General features: G+C 40.8%; 1 protein-coding gene across 3 annotated transcripts in view; it reads right to left on the bottom strand.

The window, feature by feature from the left end:
- The window catches only part of SEMA6A (semaphorin 6A), a 133,445-nt gene that overhangs the window by 43,772 nt on the left and 76,802 nt on the right, over positions 1 to 12,871 (bottom strand). For all 3 annotated transcript variants that reach the window (XM_030566537.1, XM_030566538.1, XM_030566540.1), the window contains exons 7-11: positions 12,775 to 12,865; positions 9,551 to 9,670; positions 8,302 to 8,390; positions 7,219 to 7,436; positions 3,458 to 3,589 (exon numbers count right to left, since the gene is read on the bottom strand). In XM_030566537.1, the coding sequence (XP_030422397.1) occupies positions 3,458 to 3,589; positions 7,219 to 7,436; positions 8,302 to 8,390; positions 9,551 to 9,670; positions 12,775 to 12,865 (650 nt within the window). The remainder of the gene's footprint in view (positions 1 to 3,457; positions 3,590 to 7,218; positions 7,437 to 8,301; positions 8,391 to 9,550; positions 9,671 to 12,774; positions 12,866 to 12,871) is intronic.

Below are 12,871 nucleotides of genomic sequence, written 5' to 3'. Positions count from 1 at the left end.
CCCGGACTGGTGGCAGGGAGCCAGGCAGCGTGAGTGCCACTGAAAAATCAGCTCGCGTGCCACCTTTAGATTGCCTACCCCGGACTAAACTTTTCATTACTATGCTTGTTCTGAGCTGGAGCTGTGATCAACTTAAACATAAGAATGACCACACTGGGTCAGACCAAATGTTCATTTAGCCCAGTATCCTGTCTTCTGACAGTGGCTAATGCCAGGTGCTTCAGAAGGAATGAACAGGACAGGTAATCATCAAGCTATCTATCCCCTGTCACCGATTACCTGCTTCTGGAAAACAGAGGCTAGGGACAACATCCCTGCCCATCCTGGCTCATAGCCATTGATGGACCTATCCTCCATGAACTTATCTAGTTCTTTTTTGAACCCTGTTATAGTCTTGGCCTTTACATCATCTTCAGGAAGAGTTTCACAGACTGACTGTGCATTGTGTGAAGAAATACTTCCTTTGTTTGTTTTAAACCTGCTGCCTATTAATTTCATTTCGTGATCCCTAGTTCTTGTGTTGAGAAGGAGTATAACACACTTCCTTATTTACTATTTCCACACCTGTCATGATTTTATATACCTCTATAATATCCCCCCTTAGTTGTCTCTTTTCAAGCTGAAAAGTCTGAGTCTTATTAATCTCTCCTCATACGGAAGCCATTCCGTACCCCTTGTCATTCTTGTTGCCCTTTTCTGAACCTTTTCCAAATCCAATATATCTTTTTTGAGATGGGGTGACCACACCTGCATCTGAAACCACAAGGAAACCTCTGGGGTGAAGATATGAAGGACTGCACCTACCAGAGCCCATATTAAAGTTGGGGTGAACCCTGGTAAGATTATTAGCAGGAGTGTAGATTCTTTTATTGTTTTAATGTTTTCTCTGTAGTGTTTTCCTTATGAATAAAATAGGCCTGCATAGTAAGTGCTGGGTGATAACTCATAACTGTTGGCAATTACATTGTGTGCTGTCTGAGAGAAGAAGCAAGCAGGCCTGTTTAGGCAAACTGTGTTTTGCTGGGAAAATCACAGTATAATCTTGGGCAGCCTGGAAATACCCTAGTCAGGAGGAAGGGAGACCCATGGCTCCACCCAAGAGGGGTAACTTCTAGGGAGCTGAAAGCCTGAGAGTGGGTGACCTTACATAAGAACATAAAAACGGCCGTACCGGGTCAGACCAAAGGTCCATCTAGCCCAGTATCTGTCTACTGACAGTGGCCAATGCCAGGTGCCCCAAAGGGAGTGAAGCTAACAGGCAATGATCAAGTGATCTCTCTCCTGCCATCCATCTCCATCCTCTGATGAACAGAGGCTATGGACACCATTCTTTACCCTTCCTGGCTAATAGCCATTTATGGACTTAGTCACTATGAATTTATCCAGTTCCCTTTTAAACATTGTTATAGTCCAAGCCTTCACAACCTCCTCAGGTAAGGAGTTCCACAAGTTGATTGTCTGCTGTGTGAAGAAGAACTTCCTTTTATTTGACCTGCTACCTATTAATTTCATTTGGTGACCCCTAGTTCTTGTATTATAGGAATAAATAAATAACTTTTCCTTATCCACTTTCTCCACATCACTCATGATTTTATATACCTCTATCATATCCCTCCTCAGTCTCCTCTTTTCCAAGCTGAAGAGGCCTAGCCTCTTTAATCTTTCTTCGTATGGGACCCTCTCCAAACCCCTAATCATTTTAGTTGCCCTTTTCTGAACCTTTTCTAGTGCTAGAATATCTTTTTTGAGGTGAGGAGACCAAATCTGTACATGGTATCCCAGATGTGGGCATACCATGGATTTATATAAGGACAATAATATATTCTCAGTCTTATTCTCTATCCCCTTTTTAATGATTCCTAACATCTTGTTTGCTTTTTTGACTGCCTCTGCACACTGCGTGGACATCTTCAGAGAACTATCCACGATGACGCCAAGATCTTTTTCCTGACTCGTTGTAGCTAAATTAGCCCCCATCATATTATATTTGAGGTTATTTTTTCCAATGTGCATTACTTTACATTTATCCACATTAAATTTCATTTGCCATTTTGTTGCCCAATCACTTAGTTTTGTGAGATCTTTTTGAAGTTCTTCACAATCTGCTTTGGTCTTAACTATCTTGAGTAGTTTAGTATCATCTGCAAACTTTGCCACCTCACTGTTTACCCCTTTTCTCCAGATCATTTATGAATAAATTGAATAGTATTGGTCCTAGGACTGACCCTTGCTGTGCCATAGAGAGGAATACAGGTGTAGTTGCCCTGATCTGTGACACCCAGTACTGTAGGCATGAGTAAGGCTAAGATTTAGTCATGGGTATTTTTAGTAAAAGTCATGGACAAGTCACGGGCATTAAACAAAAAAAACACACAAAAAGAGTCCATTACTTTTACTATATAAATACCCAACTAAAACAGCAGCTCCTGGGGCTCCGGGCGCTGCTGCTCTGTGGGGCCCCTAGGACATCGCTGGTGTGGGGGTCCACCGATGGCTAGCCCCTGCATTGGCCACGGGGGCTGACTGCCCCCAGCAACCCCTGCTCCGAGGTCCCAGGGACTGCTGCTCAGGTGCTCCCTGGGGCTGTCCCTGGGACAGTACATATAACATATACATGATGGCATTTCAAAGTTCCTGTCCAGGGAACAACTTACAAATAAAGTTTAAGATAGATAAACTCAGGTCTAATGAAGAAATTGAAATGCTAGGTTCGGTAAGTCTCTAAAACATAATGGACCGAATTCAGACTTGGTGTAACTGGGTGCAATGAAAATCTTTTGGACCAAATTAAATGATGGATTTGGGGCCAGATTCTACTAATGGTTATGGTGGTATAACTCTATCGACAAATGGAATTATTCCAGATTTACACCAGTATACCATTAAGTGGAACCTGGCTCTGAGTGTGAGTCAACAAATGGGTGTAGCCGGCAAGATAGTGTAACTTGCACTGAACCTAGTATTTAATGGGTCTACAAAATGAGTGCAATGAACATGTCGAAGGGAGTGGAAGGGAAGTGGACATAGGGAAACAATTAATAGGTGGTATTAGATAAAGTAGATCCCCTTTTTTATCTTACAACCTCTAGTTAGTTGCTTTTCCTTCTTCCCCCTTATTTCAGTCTACTTGGCGCATTAGTTATATTTGTTATGTTACCCCCGAATGGCAAATTGGTGCCATTCATTTCCTAACAATGTGTACCTTATACCATCTTAAGCAACCCCTGATTTTGATTCTAATGGGTATAATCCTGATCTGACCTGTATTAAAGCTGATTTCAAAGGACTACTCCTGATACACCACCATAACTTAGATCAGACTCAGGCTGAATTCCTATTTAAGTTAAAATATGCATTTCCCATTACATCTGTATCTCACATTGCTGCTGAAGCTGTCTAACATTGTATTGTGTGCACCAAGACACAATCTGTTACTATACAGCATATGAATGCATACCTGGGTTTCGGCACTCGCTCATCAGGGACTGGTGTCCACGTAGAATCTGGAGACTTTTGTTCTTTGAATCTCCCAGTAAATACATTGGCAATGTCAAGCATGTCATAGGCACAGACTGCAGAGCCAGGGATGCTGCAACGTGACATTTCCCAGAAATTGTTACTCATTATGCAGTTATGCATAAAATTTTGACTGAAAAACATGCTGCATAGAAGTTTTCCTGTCACAGACTACTTAGTCCTGAACTTTATAACCTCTGGGTATTGACAGTAAAAGGCTACCCCATGCAAAAAAGTTTGAAATGTACCAATGGGTAGTCAATTCCTGTCAGCATAACTTGTTTCAAAAGCCTCTAAAGAAAGAACGAATTTCAGTAATCTTGAAGAGGAAAAAGAATCTGGAAAAACTCTGCTTTCCATTGGTGATGTATGAAGAGTAACAGGCTATTCATTCAGCACCCAGTACTTGGAAAGTCAAGTTCCTGTAATTCATAACACACTCTCAGTGCTGATCCTCACAGTCTTTGATGTGCCCCCAAAATACAATCTAGATAGAATTCAGAAGTTGGAGCTGATGCATCTCTCTGTGCTGAAGGATCCCATTAAGACTGAGAGTTGAACAGTATCACACCATCCTTTCAGGTTCAGATCTCCATTATATTTTCCTGTACATTTCTAACTAACTTCAACACAGTTAACTCAATCAACTGTAAAGAGTTTGCAGAAACAAACACAGTGTTGCTTATAGCCACTAACAATTTCAGTGAGGACTTTGATTATTTGCATGTAACCGGATAGTAACCATGTCCAAATATAATTACATTCTTATATAAACACTATTGGAAGGGCTTAGAGGTTTCCCTTGGTCAATGACTTTAAGTTATGAATTATTCATTTATCTACCTTTATTGTTTACACATGAACTCTTGCATTTGTGTCTGACTTCCGCTGCTTGATGTTGATCAGATAAATACTGAGCACTAGCTGGCCAAGATTTGTAATCAGGCTTTTGGCTAGTGGACTGTAATACACCACAGAAGACACCTTGTGCCTTGGCCTTTGAAAGTGGGAACAAAACTATTGGGGGCGGGGTGGGAAATAGAACAAGACTTAGAAGGGAATGTAAATTGATATGAAAATAGTTTTATAAATATTAATGAGTTTGTGTCATTTTAATTTCAAAATGCAACATTCAGAGGGCTAGTAAATGAAACAGAAACAGGGGAACCTCATTAGCCCTGTTTGAAACAAAGCTCTCCAAAGGCTGGGCTGTCTCATGGAAGGAAACCTAGTGCAAAGGTTGCTAATGTGAGTCCACATTCTGGAACATTTTAAAGAGAGAGAGAGCCAAGTTCATCTTGGTGTAACTTTGATGGAGTTACACCAGGGTGAATTTGGTCCTGAGAGTCTAACTGAGGGTGTCTGGAGTATCTAGGGCTCAATCCTGAAAGGTGAAGAGCAATTCCTGCACGTGCTGAGACCTTCAATTCCCAGTGAAGTTCCATTGGAGATGGAAGAGTTCAGCACTTTATAAGATTAAGCCCCTAATAAAAGGTGAAAAGCAATTTAACAGCAGGAGGTTTGGTACAGAGAACAAAAACACCTGCAGAGTTCAACTCCACACTCCCTGCATAGTGAAGAGAGCCCCGTGGAGGTGGATAAGGGCAGGCCAAAGGTCTGACTATTGAGGATCGCAGCAGGTGGATCCACTTAGCACAGTGGGGGAACAGAAAGCCATATCCAATATTCCCCATAACCCAGTAGGAGCTGGACCAGACCCATGGCCTACTTCTAGGCAGGGATTGAGGCCTCCCTTCTTACTGGCCCTGTCTAGTTCCTGTGAACAAAGACATTTTACAAGGCCCTGCTCAATGGATAAGAAATTAGCTTTAGCCGCTCCATGTATGGACCTGTTGTTGCAGTGTCTCCAGCCGCAATGTACATCCTCTCATTCTCTGCAAAAAAGACCTTGCCCACAGGAATAATACTTCACATATTATATGATGGTTTCCAAGTCTTAAATTCTCAGATTATTTCCCAGAGCCCCCAAAACCTCCCCAACATGCTATAAAATCTCCAGGGCCCAGTGGTGGGCGGGGCTTGGGATTCTGGGCTTCAGCTGCTAGGGGGGCAGAAGGACTCAGGGCTTCTGCCCTGCAGCAGGGTAGTGGATCTAGGGGCTTCTTCCCTGCAAGGTGGCAGGGCTCCGGACTTCAGCTGCAAGGAGGTGGGTCTTGGGGCTGACGGTTGCAGTAGTAGACACCTTAATGATTACTAACAGCACAGCATGGAAAACACTGGAAAAAACTTTCAATTTAGAGGCAATTCTGATGATATAGCCCACTTTCTGGTGCATTCTTTTGATTTTTTTTATTATTTTATTTAGGTGATTTGCATGAAAACAGAATCATCTGCTCCTCTTGCTTAGTTTTTATTTGAAGTCATGTCCTGCATTTTTGGCATAATCATTCCACAGCAGCTACTCTAATTTTGTTGTCAGAAGCAGTAATTATACATTGGAGGCCTGCGCTTGCTCCTATTTGAAATCAGTGGGAGTTTTGTCATTCACCTCAGAGGGGTCACCCTTTGACTCTAGGTGGGAAATGTAGGGCAAGAGCAGATGAACTCCAGCAATAAAGTTCATGTTGCAGCCCCAGTGTCCCTTGTAATATAGAACAGGGGAAAAGAAACAGACTCTCTGGGGCCCTGCAGGAATTTTTCTTTAATTAGAACATTTTTTAACTTTTCCGGAGACCTCAGTAATTAGATGCAGTTACATGTTTTAATAACTTACCAAGCAGCATGTAACAAATTCTAAGCAGATGTCATGGAAAGCCTTTATATGCTGAACTATAAAACGCAGGTGTCAGAACAATGGGTCCCATTATTATTTATTGTCTGGTTGTGGCAGTGCCATTACCAAGAACAGGCCTCTATTGTGCTAGGTTCTGTACAAACACACAGGAAGATATATGTCTATGCACAGAGGAGATCCTGCACCAATGAAATGGGAGAGTTCCTCTCACTTGGCATGCCCGCTGTTTTCCTCTCAGAATCCCCTTAAGGGAACATCACGGAGTTACAGCTCCATTGGCTTAGAAGGGACAGGATGGCGGCAAGCTGGATCTGGAGTCTTCCAGTTTCTCCCCTACAAACTCATGGTGAGAGCTATAGCGATTAACACAAGATGAGGATGTGTTAACTTCCACTACAATCCTGCCTACACTTTGGAGCCCTTTTCTGTGAATGTGGGGGCAGCCAGGTCGAGACCTTAAGAGAACAGCTGTTCCAGAAGACAGACTGCCAGGGGCTAGCAGTAGTTGGTGGGGTAAGGCAGCAGGGTGGAGGCAAGAGACATGTGTATATATCTTGAAGTACCCAGGGCTTCTTCTAGGGATCTGGGAGGGGCCACCCACACTCTGCCAATAGAAGAATGAGTAGGAAACTCTGCAAGTTGGACATTGCAGAGTTTTCTGTCCCCTATCTAAAATTATTCCAGCATGAAGGACAATGTGTCTAATGTATGTGACCATGTAGCACATGATTTAAAACTCATCTCAAGCATCAGTCATATAATGTAATAAACAATACTAGAGTCTTTAAAATTGAAAAAATGGGTGCCCATACGTGCATGCTAAATAAAAATTATAGTTTAATAGCTACAGCTTCTTGTAGTTTTAAATTGTAAGAAGAAACTGCAATGAAAAGGCAAAACACATGGTACATATTAAGCACAAGCCAAAAAGCAACTGCATTGGTTACCTGTTATAAGGAGTGGAAAAGGTTGCCAAGACAATATCATGGCCATTGATATGGATAACATCCGTAACAGCCTGCAGTATGTTAAAGTAGAAGTGTGAATCGCCAGGAACTGAGCAGTTCAGGCGAGCCTTGAGAAAGGAAGTCCACTGTTTTTCCAGAACTCTCTGAGATCCTCCCATGTCATTCTTGCAAACCTGAGCCACTCTTGGGAAAACTACCTGCAGTGAAGGAAAAAAATATAGAAAATGAAATATTTCTTTGATCAGAGAAACATTTTTTTAAAAAAAATAGGAATGACACAGCGAGGTGCTTAATTTAATCCCATGTTTCCATAATCTGTGACAAATAACAAACAGAGGAAAATTCAGCTTTGGAAGAGTGTGCTATAAAAGATAAGGCTGAGGCATTTAATACCCAGCCATAAATCCTTCAGAAGATCAGTTCTCAGCCCATATAAACTCATTTCCATACAGACTGCTTAGCTTTCTATTCCCCCAAACAAAAGCACTTTATATTCACAATCCCTGCAACCCACACTGCCAGCCTCTGGGTCTTGTATCTTCGGCACTCAAAACTATGCAAACCTCGCTGGGCCTGTATTCATACCCTGCACCTTTGTGACACTGGTCAGCTTTTTTGTCTAATTAGTCAGAAGTCTATTGTGGAAATATCAAAAATTTTTATTCAGTAAAGTGTTCAATCGTTCTTTACAATAAGGCAAAGAACAAAATTTCTCCCTTGTTTACTTAGTGTTCTCGACTCTCATCTCCTAAATACAACTGCCTCTTTAAAGTAAAAATTGTAACTATTATCTGATATGATGAATTAAATGAATTTGCCATTTACTTTGCAGAGTCAGGAAAATAAAAGAGCTTCCAGCACATATTGCCACCATCACGTTGTGTATCCAGGCAGTGCAATGTTTCACTCCAACCAACCTTTTGGCTCGAGCAATAGGATACTCTCAAAATGATGACCTTGTCATTGTGATTTATGGTTCTCATTTCAAGGTCATTCCTAACAGCACTGATCCAAGAGCAGTTTTTTCTGACTATTACAAAGAATCGAAGGCAATTCTCTTACCTTCCCCATACTGTTGTACTCCACTGCTATTTCCCGAAAGAAGAAGTAGATGTAGTCACCATAATCTACCGCCTGGACAAAGTATGGCTCTGTAAACAGACAACACTTCTGTCTATGTGTACACCATATATAAAATAAAAATGAATCAAAGGCACAGATAAGAGCAAAACATATCATTGCATACCCAAAGAGAAACATTTTTGGAGGGGACAGAGCTCACTTTTCAACCCTTTCACCCAGACTATGGCTTATCAGACGGGGAAACGATGCATTTTGGATGGATGCAGTGGCTGAAGGCAACTCTGTGGAGAACCAATGCAAGGCAATTACGCACTTGCACACATGCCACTGAAATGATCCCCCTTTTGATTTCTGCAGGAGAATTAGGAAAGGTGAAGATAGTGACACTTTCAAATCTGGGCATGGGTAGCTGGTGCAAGGGTAGATCCTTATGGGCAAAACCTCATGCATGGAGAGAATAGCACACCATGCAATCTGCTGTTCCCTAGACTTAGTGAAAGCAGGAGCACATATGACTAGCTCCATGGGTACCTGGTATTAACACACATATATACACACACATACACTGGGCCAATGGTTTCTTCCCTCAACCTCACTCTGTTTCAGCATTTTTGCATGCAAGCCTAAGTCCTTATACCTGAGCTTGGCTCACTGTCTCACTGCCATTCATGATGCATTTGTGAGGGTAAGCAGTAACTTTCTTAACAATGAAGGTATTTAGAAATTGCCTAATTCAACAGCAAAGCCATACAGCACCTAAAAACTATAAAATGAAGACTTTGTGTCATAGCCCCAGAATTTTATTTATATCAATGAATCATAAGGTTGCAGAACAAATTCTCTGTATCTCATAAAACCCTGATTATTACCTACCACAATCCTAGGAAGGCAGTTGGTTCGTGCGCAGCCCAAGAACATTGGTCTCCTCTCTGAAAATTCCATCTTTTTTACAAAATAGCTATTAAATGAATTCAGGCTTGAAAAGTTGGATGTAATGCATTTTACTGTGGTGGTACTTGTAGTTTCTTTCAGTATCCAGTAACGGGGAGGGGAGGTGGGAAGGGAAGAAGGGGAAGGAAGGTAAGTAAATCAGAGTAGGTAAAAGATGTAATTTAGTTTCTTCTATCTGACCGAAAGTATTGCTGAAATGAAACTGCAGCGAGGTCTGTCAGCAATCCAAGACTATCATCAGAGATGCAGCTCCCCTTTTTTTCAGTTGTGTACTCACCTTTTAACCATTTTGAGTCATGTTTGACTGTCCGCAGGGTTGGGCTGTCTCCAAGGCTCCGGTAAATGACTGCATCTATTGCAAGGAAGTCAGTCACTGTGGCAGAATACAGCTTTCCCTCTTGGGGAGTGGGAAAGAAAAAGAAAAAAAAATGAGAGGGAGGAGAAATAATGTAATTATTTTCCTTCATCAATCAAATGAGATGGGACAAATGAAATCATCTCAATCTCTTTGGAACGAAAATTCTGAGTGGATATCTGGAATCACAGGCAGACTGAAACGTTCCTCATTTTTACAATGAAATGGCAATTTCAGAAGGATGCACTGGAAAAAGGGCATTCCTAGAAAATGTCCTCTGTTTTACTAGATTAGATAAATTGAGACTGAAATGCCCGGCTTCATTGTGAACACCACTACCACAAGTAATCTAATGTGACTGGAACAATGACTGGAAAAGATGAGGTTGTTATCCACAGATCCCAGCAAAATAAATGGATATGAGGGAGACCAAGAGAAGTGCTAGTTTTTAAACAAGTTTGTCAAACTATGTACTTCTGGAGAGCATTGTTCCTTGATTTTGTTATGTTAGCCAATTGACACTTAGTATTTCTTCCTTTTTTGTCTTAATGTGCAAAAAGCTCTGCTCCTTTAAGAACTTTAGCACAAAAATCATCAGTGTATGGCATGGCAAAGCAAATATATGACTGCAGAGACTGATGAAAGCTCCCTATCCTTTTGGATATCTGATCTATGCTCAGGCATCTTTACCTCTTAAAGAGCATAAGAGGAGGAAAGCTAAGAATGTGCTGTAAACAGGGCACAGCAAGGACAGGAGAGTGAGGCAAAACATCACAAGTTAAAGGAAAGCACTGACAAAATTTCATTTGATAGCAATTGCAAAATCTGGTCATTGTCCCATAGGGCTATTTTAGGTTATAAGCAATGTCCTTCACCCATGATAATTCACAGTAACACAAACAAAAGAACATTATGTAGCTCCAGTAACTCAAATCTCAGTTGTGTCGAAATGAAGTGGGTATGGGCTGCACCCTCCTCATTGTGAGTTATAATGGGTATTAAGCTAGAACTTATCCACACTGGATATATGATAAAGTGGGTGCCCCCTTGGTCAGAGGTTTCTGAACCCTTTTGGCCTATACCTCTGCTTATTTCCAGCTAGCAGCAGCAGATAGCCTTTTATTTCCCTTCAAGGTTTAAAAAACAGATCAAATCTTTTCATTACCAGGGCAGTAATCTTACTTCTGCACCACGCAACTCCTATCAGATTTTGGCTGTTTAAAAATAGGTCTACTTTCTTAAGTGAAAATAAATAAGTGTTTTAAAAGCAGACGCTAAAACCAATAAAAAGGCTGAACTTTTCAGTTCTGGATGTCAGAGCTCAACATTAATATAATCACTCTCCTTCCTGCCACATCCCAGTAGGTCTTGTGACAATCACACTTCATACACACTACCTACAATAGCTGCAAGAAGAGTTATATACAATAAGAGCATCCTACAGATTAAAGTCAACTGGGCTAGCTCTCTAAACTGCTGGTTACTAGAAAAGCTTTTCACAGGGGATCAGACGTTATAACCTATCAAACACAGAATGCTTTTACTAAAGCTAGGCGAGTTTACTTGATCCATTCTGTAACAATTTATTTGACAAACTTTACTTCTTATACCGAAAGGCAATAGTCCTGATACAGTGCAAGTTATCACAAATTAGTCAATTGAATAATAAGGTTCTGTGTATCTTGCTCCTAGGAACATATCTAAAATGAGCATACTGTAAGAAAGTGTGATATGTGGCCTATGACATGGGAATGGTGCCTAATATACAGCAGCTACTTATGTAATACACTTATATTAGTGGATGCTGTTTCTTTAAAACTCTCTTCCTCTGGAAGCACTTAACTTCTTTTGGATTAAAAAAGAGAAGTCAGTAAAAAGAAGGTCACTCCCCAACATCCAGAAAAATCTCTCTAGTTTTGTCCTTACTATAATTAATGAACTATTCATTAGTATTTTTAAATTAGATGGTGCCATTAATTTATACTAAGCTGAGTGAGGGCACGCTGCAGCCTACTAGAGAATCTCTCTTTTGTAAAAGACACCATGTCAGTTCAGTAGGTGGTACGGTGTCTTTTTGGTTATAGCAATGATCTCCACTTAATAGTGGCTGATCTGTTTATGAACTGCTACACTCCCAAGTGAATTTCTAACATCTTTTCTAAGAAATAGCTAGTCATTATTTTCTATGTAATAGCAAGATACCTGCTCAAAAAAACAGCAGTAATGTTATCCTAAGTTGCCAACACACTTTACCATCTACGTTACAGCCAAACCTGAGATGTGGTCACCAAGGTTCATAGTAACAGAAGTGCAAAAATGAAACAATATATTCAGAAATCTATAAAAGGGAAGAAGAACCAAAATACCATTTTATAACCAATGGCCTAAATTAAAACCATTAATATGCACTCACTTTTTAAATTACCGTGACAAACAATAGTTAACTGCATTCTGTTACATGCAGCATAAATCATCATTAAAACAAGAGGTTTCTCTTCTTCCCCTGCCACAGCTGGAAATGATCTGTCAAGATGTTTCTACTTAAAAAAAAGAGCCAGCACTTCTGCTTTCCTTGTTGATGCGGAGAGGAGTGCACTCGTAGATATTTTTAAACATCTCTGAATTGACCTTCATTGTGAAAGGTACCTTAGTTTTAACCAAATATAGGACCATAGCCTGCTCCCGCTAAAGTCATTATGAATTTTGTCTTTGGCTTTCATAGAAGCGGAATAGGGTCAGTATTTCTGTCTCACACTGATCTGGCATTATATTATCTCATTTCTTTTACCACAAATCCAGTAAACGTAAATCAGGAAACTGAGGTTTTAGACAATGCTGATTATGGTACTGAAGTTAATACAGCAGCTTGTGAAGTTTCCTGCACTAATGATTCCTTGTGGCCCCTATTTTGAGCCATTATTCACTTACTGTGCCACATTTTAAATGAGACCTGAAGAAGAGCTTCGTGTAAGCGCGAAAGCTTGTCTCTCTCACTAATAGAAGTTTGTTCAATAAAAGATATTACCTCACCCAACTTGTCTCTCACATTTTAAAAGTGTCATTTTGTATGGGAGGGATATTGTATCATGGCAAGCAGGACCTGGAAGAAGGGAAGGAATGGATTAGTGTCACTTTTCCTTATTTACCTGCGAACAGTGCAACATTGGCATGTTTTGCATCATAGGGACACCTGGCCATTCCACTGAACTCATCTCCTAGGAACTCCAGTGTCTCCATCTGAAA

The sequence above is a fragment of the Gopherus evgoodei genome, chromosome 6, assembly GCF_007399415.2.
Source record: "Gopherus evgoodei ecotype Sinaloan lineage chromosome 6, rGopEvg1_v1.p, whole genome shotgun sequence".
Lineage (NCBI taxonomy): Eukaryota > Metazoa > Chordata > Testudines > Testudinidae > Gopherus > Gopherus evgoodei.
The sequence above is the reverse complement of the archived record's forward strand: the minus strand, read 5'-3'. Positions and strand labels throughout refer to the sequence as shown.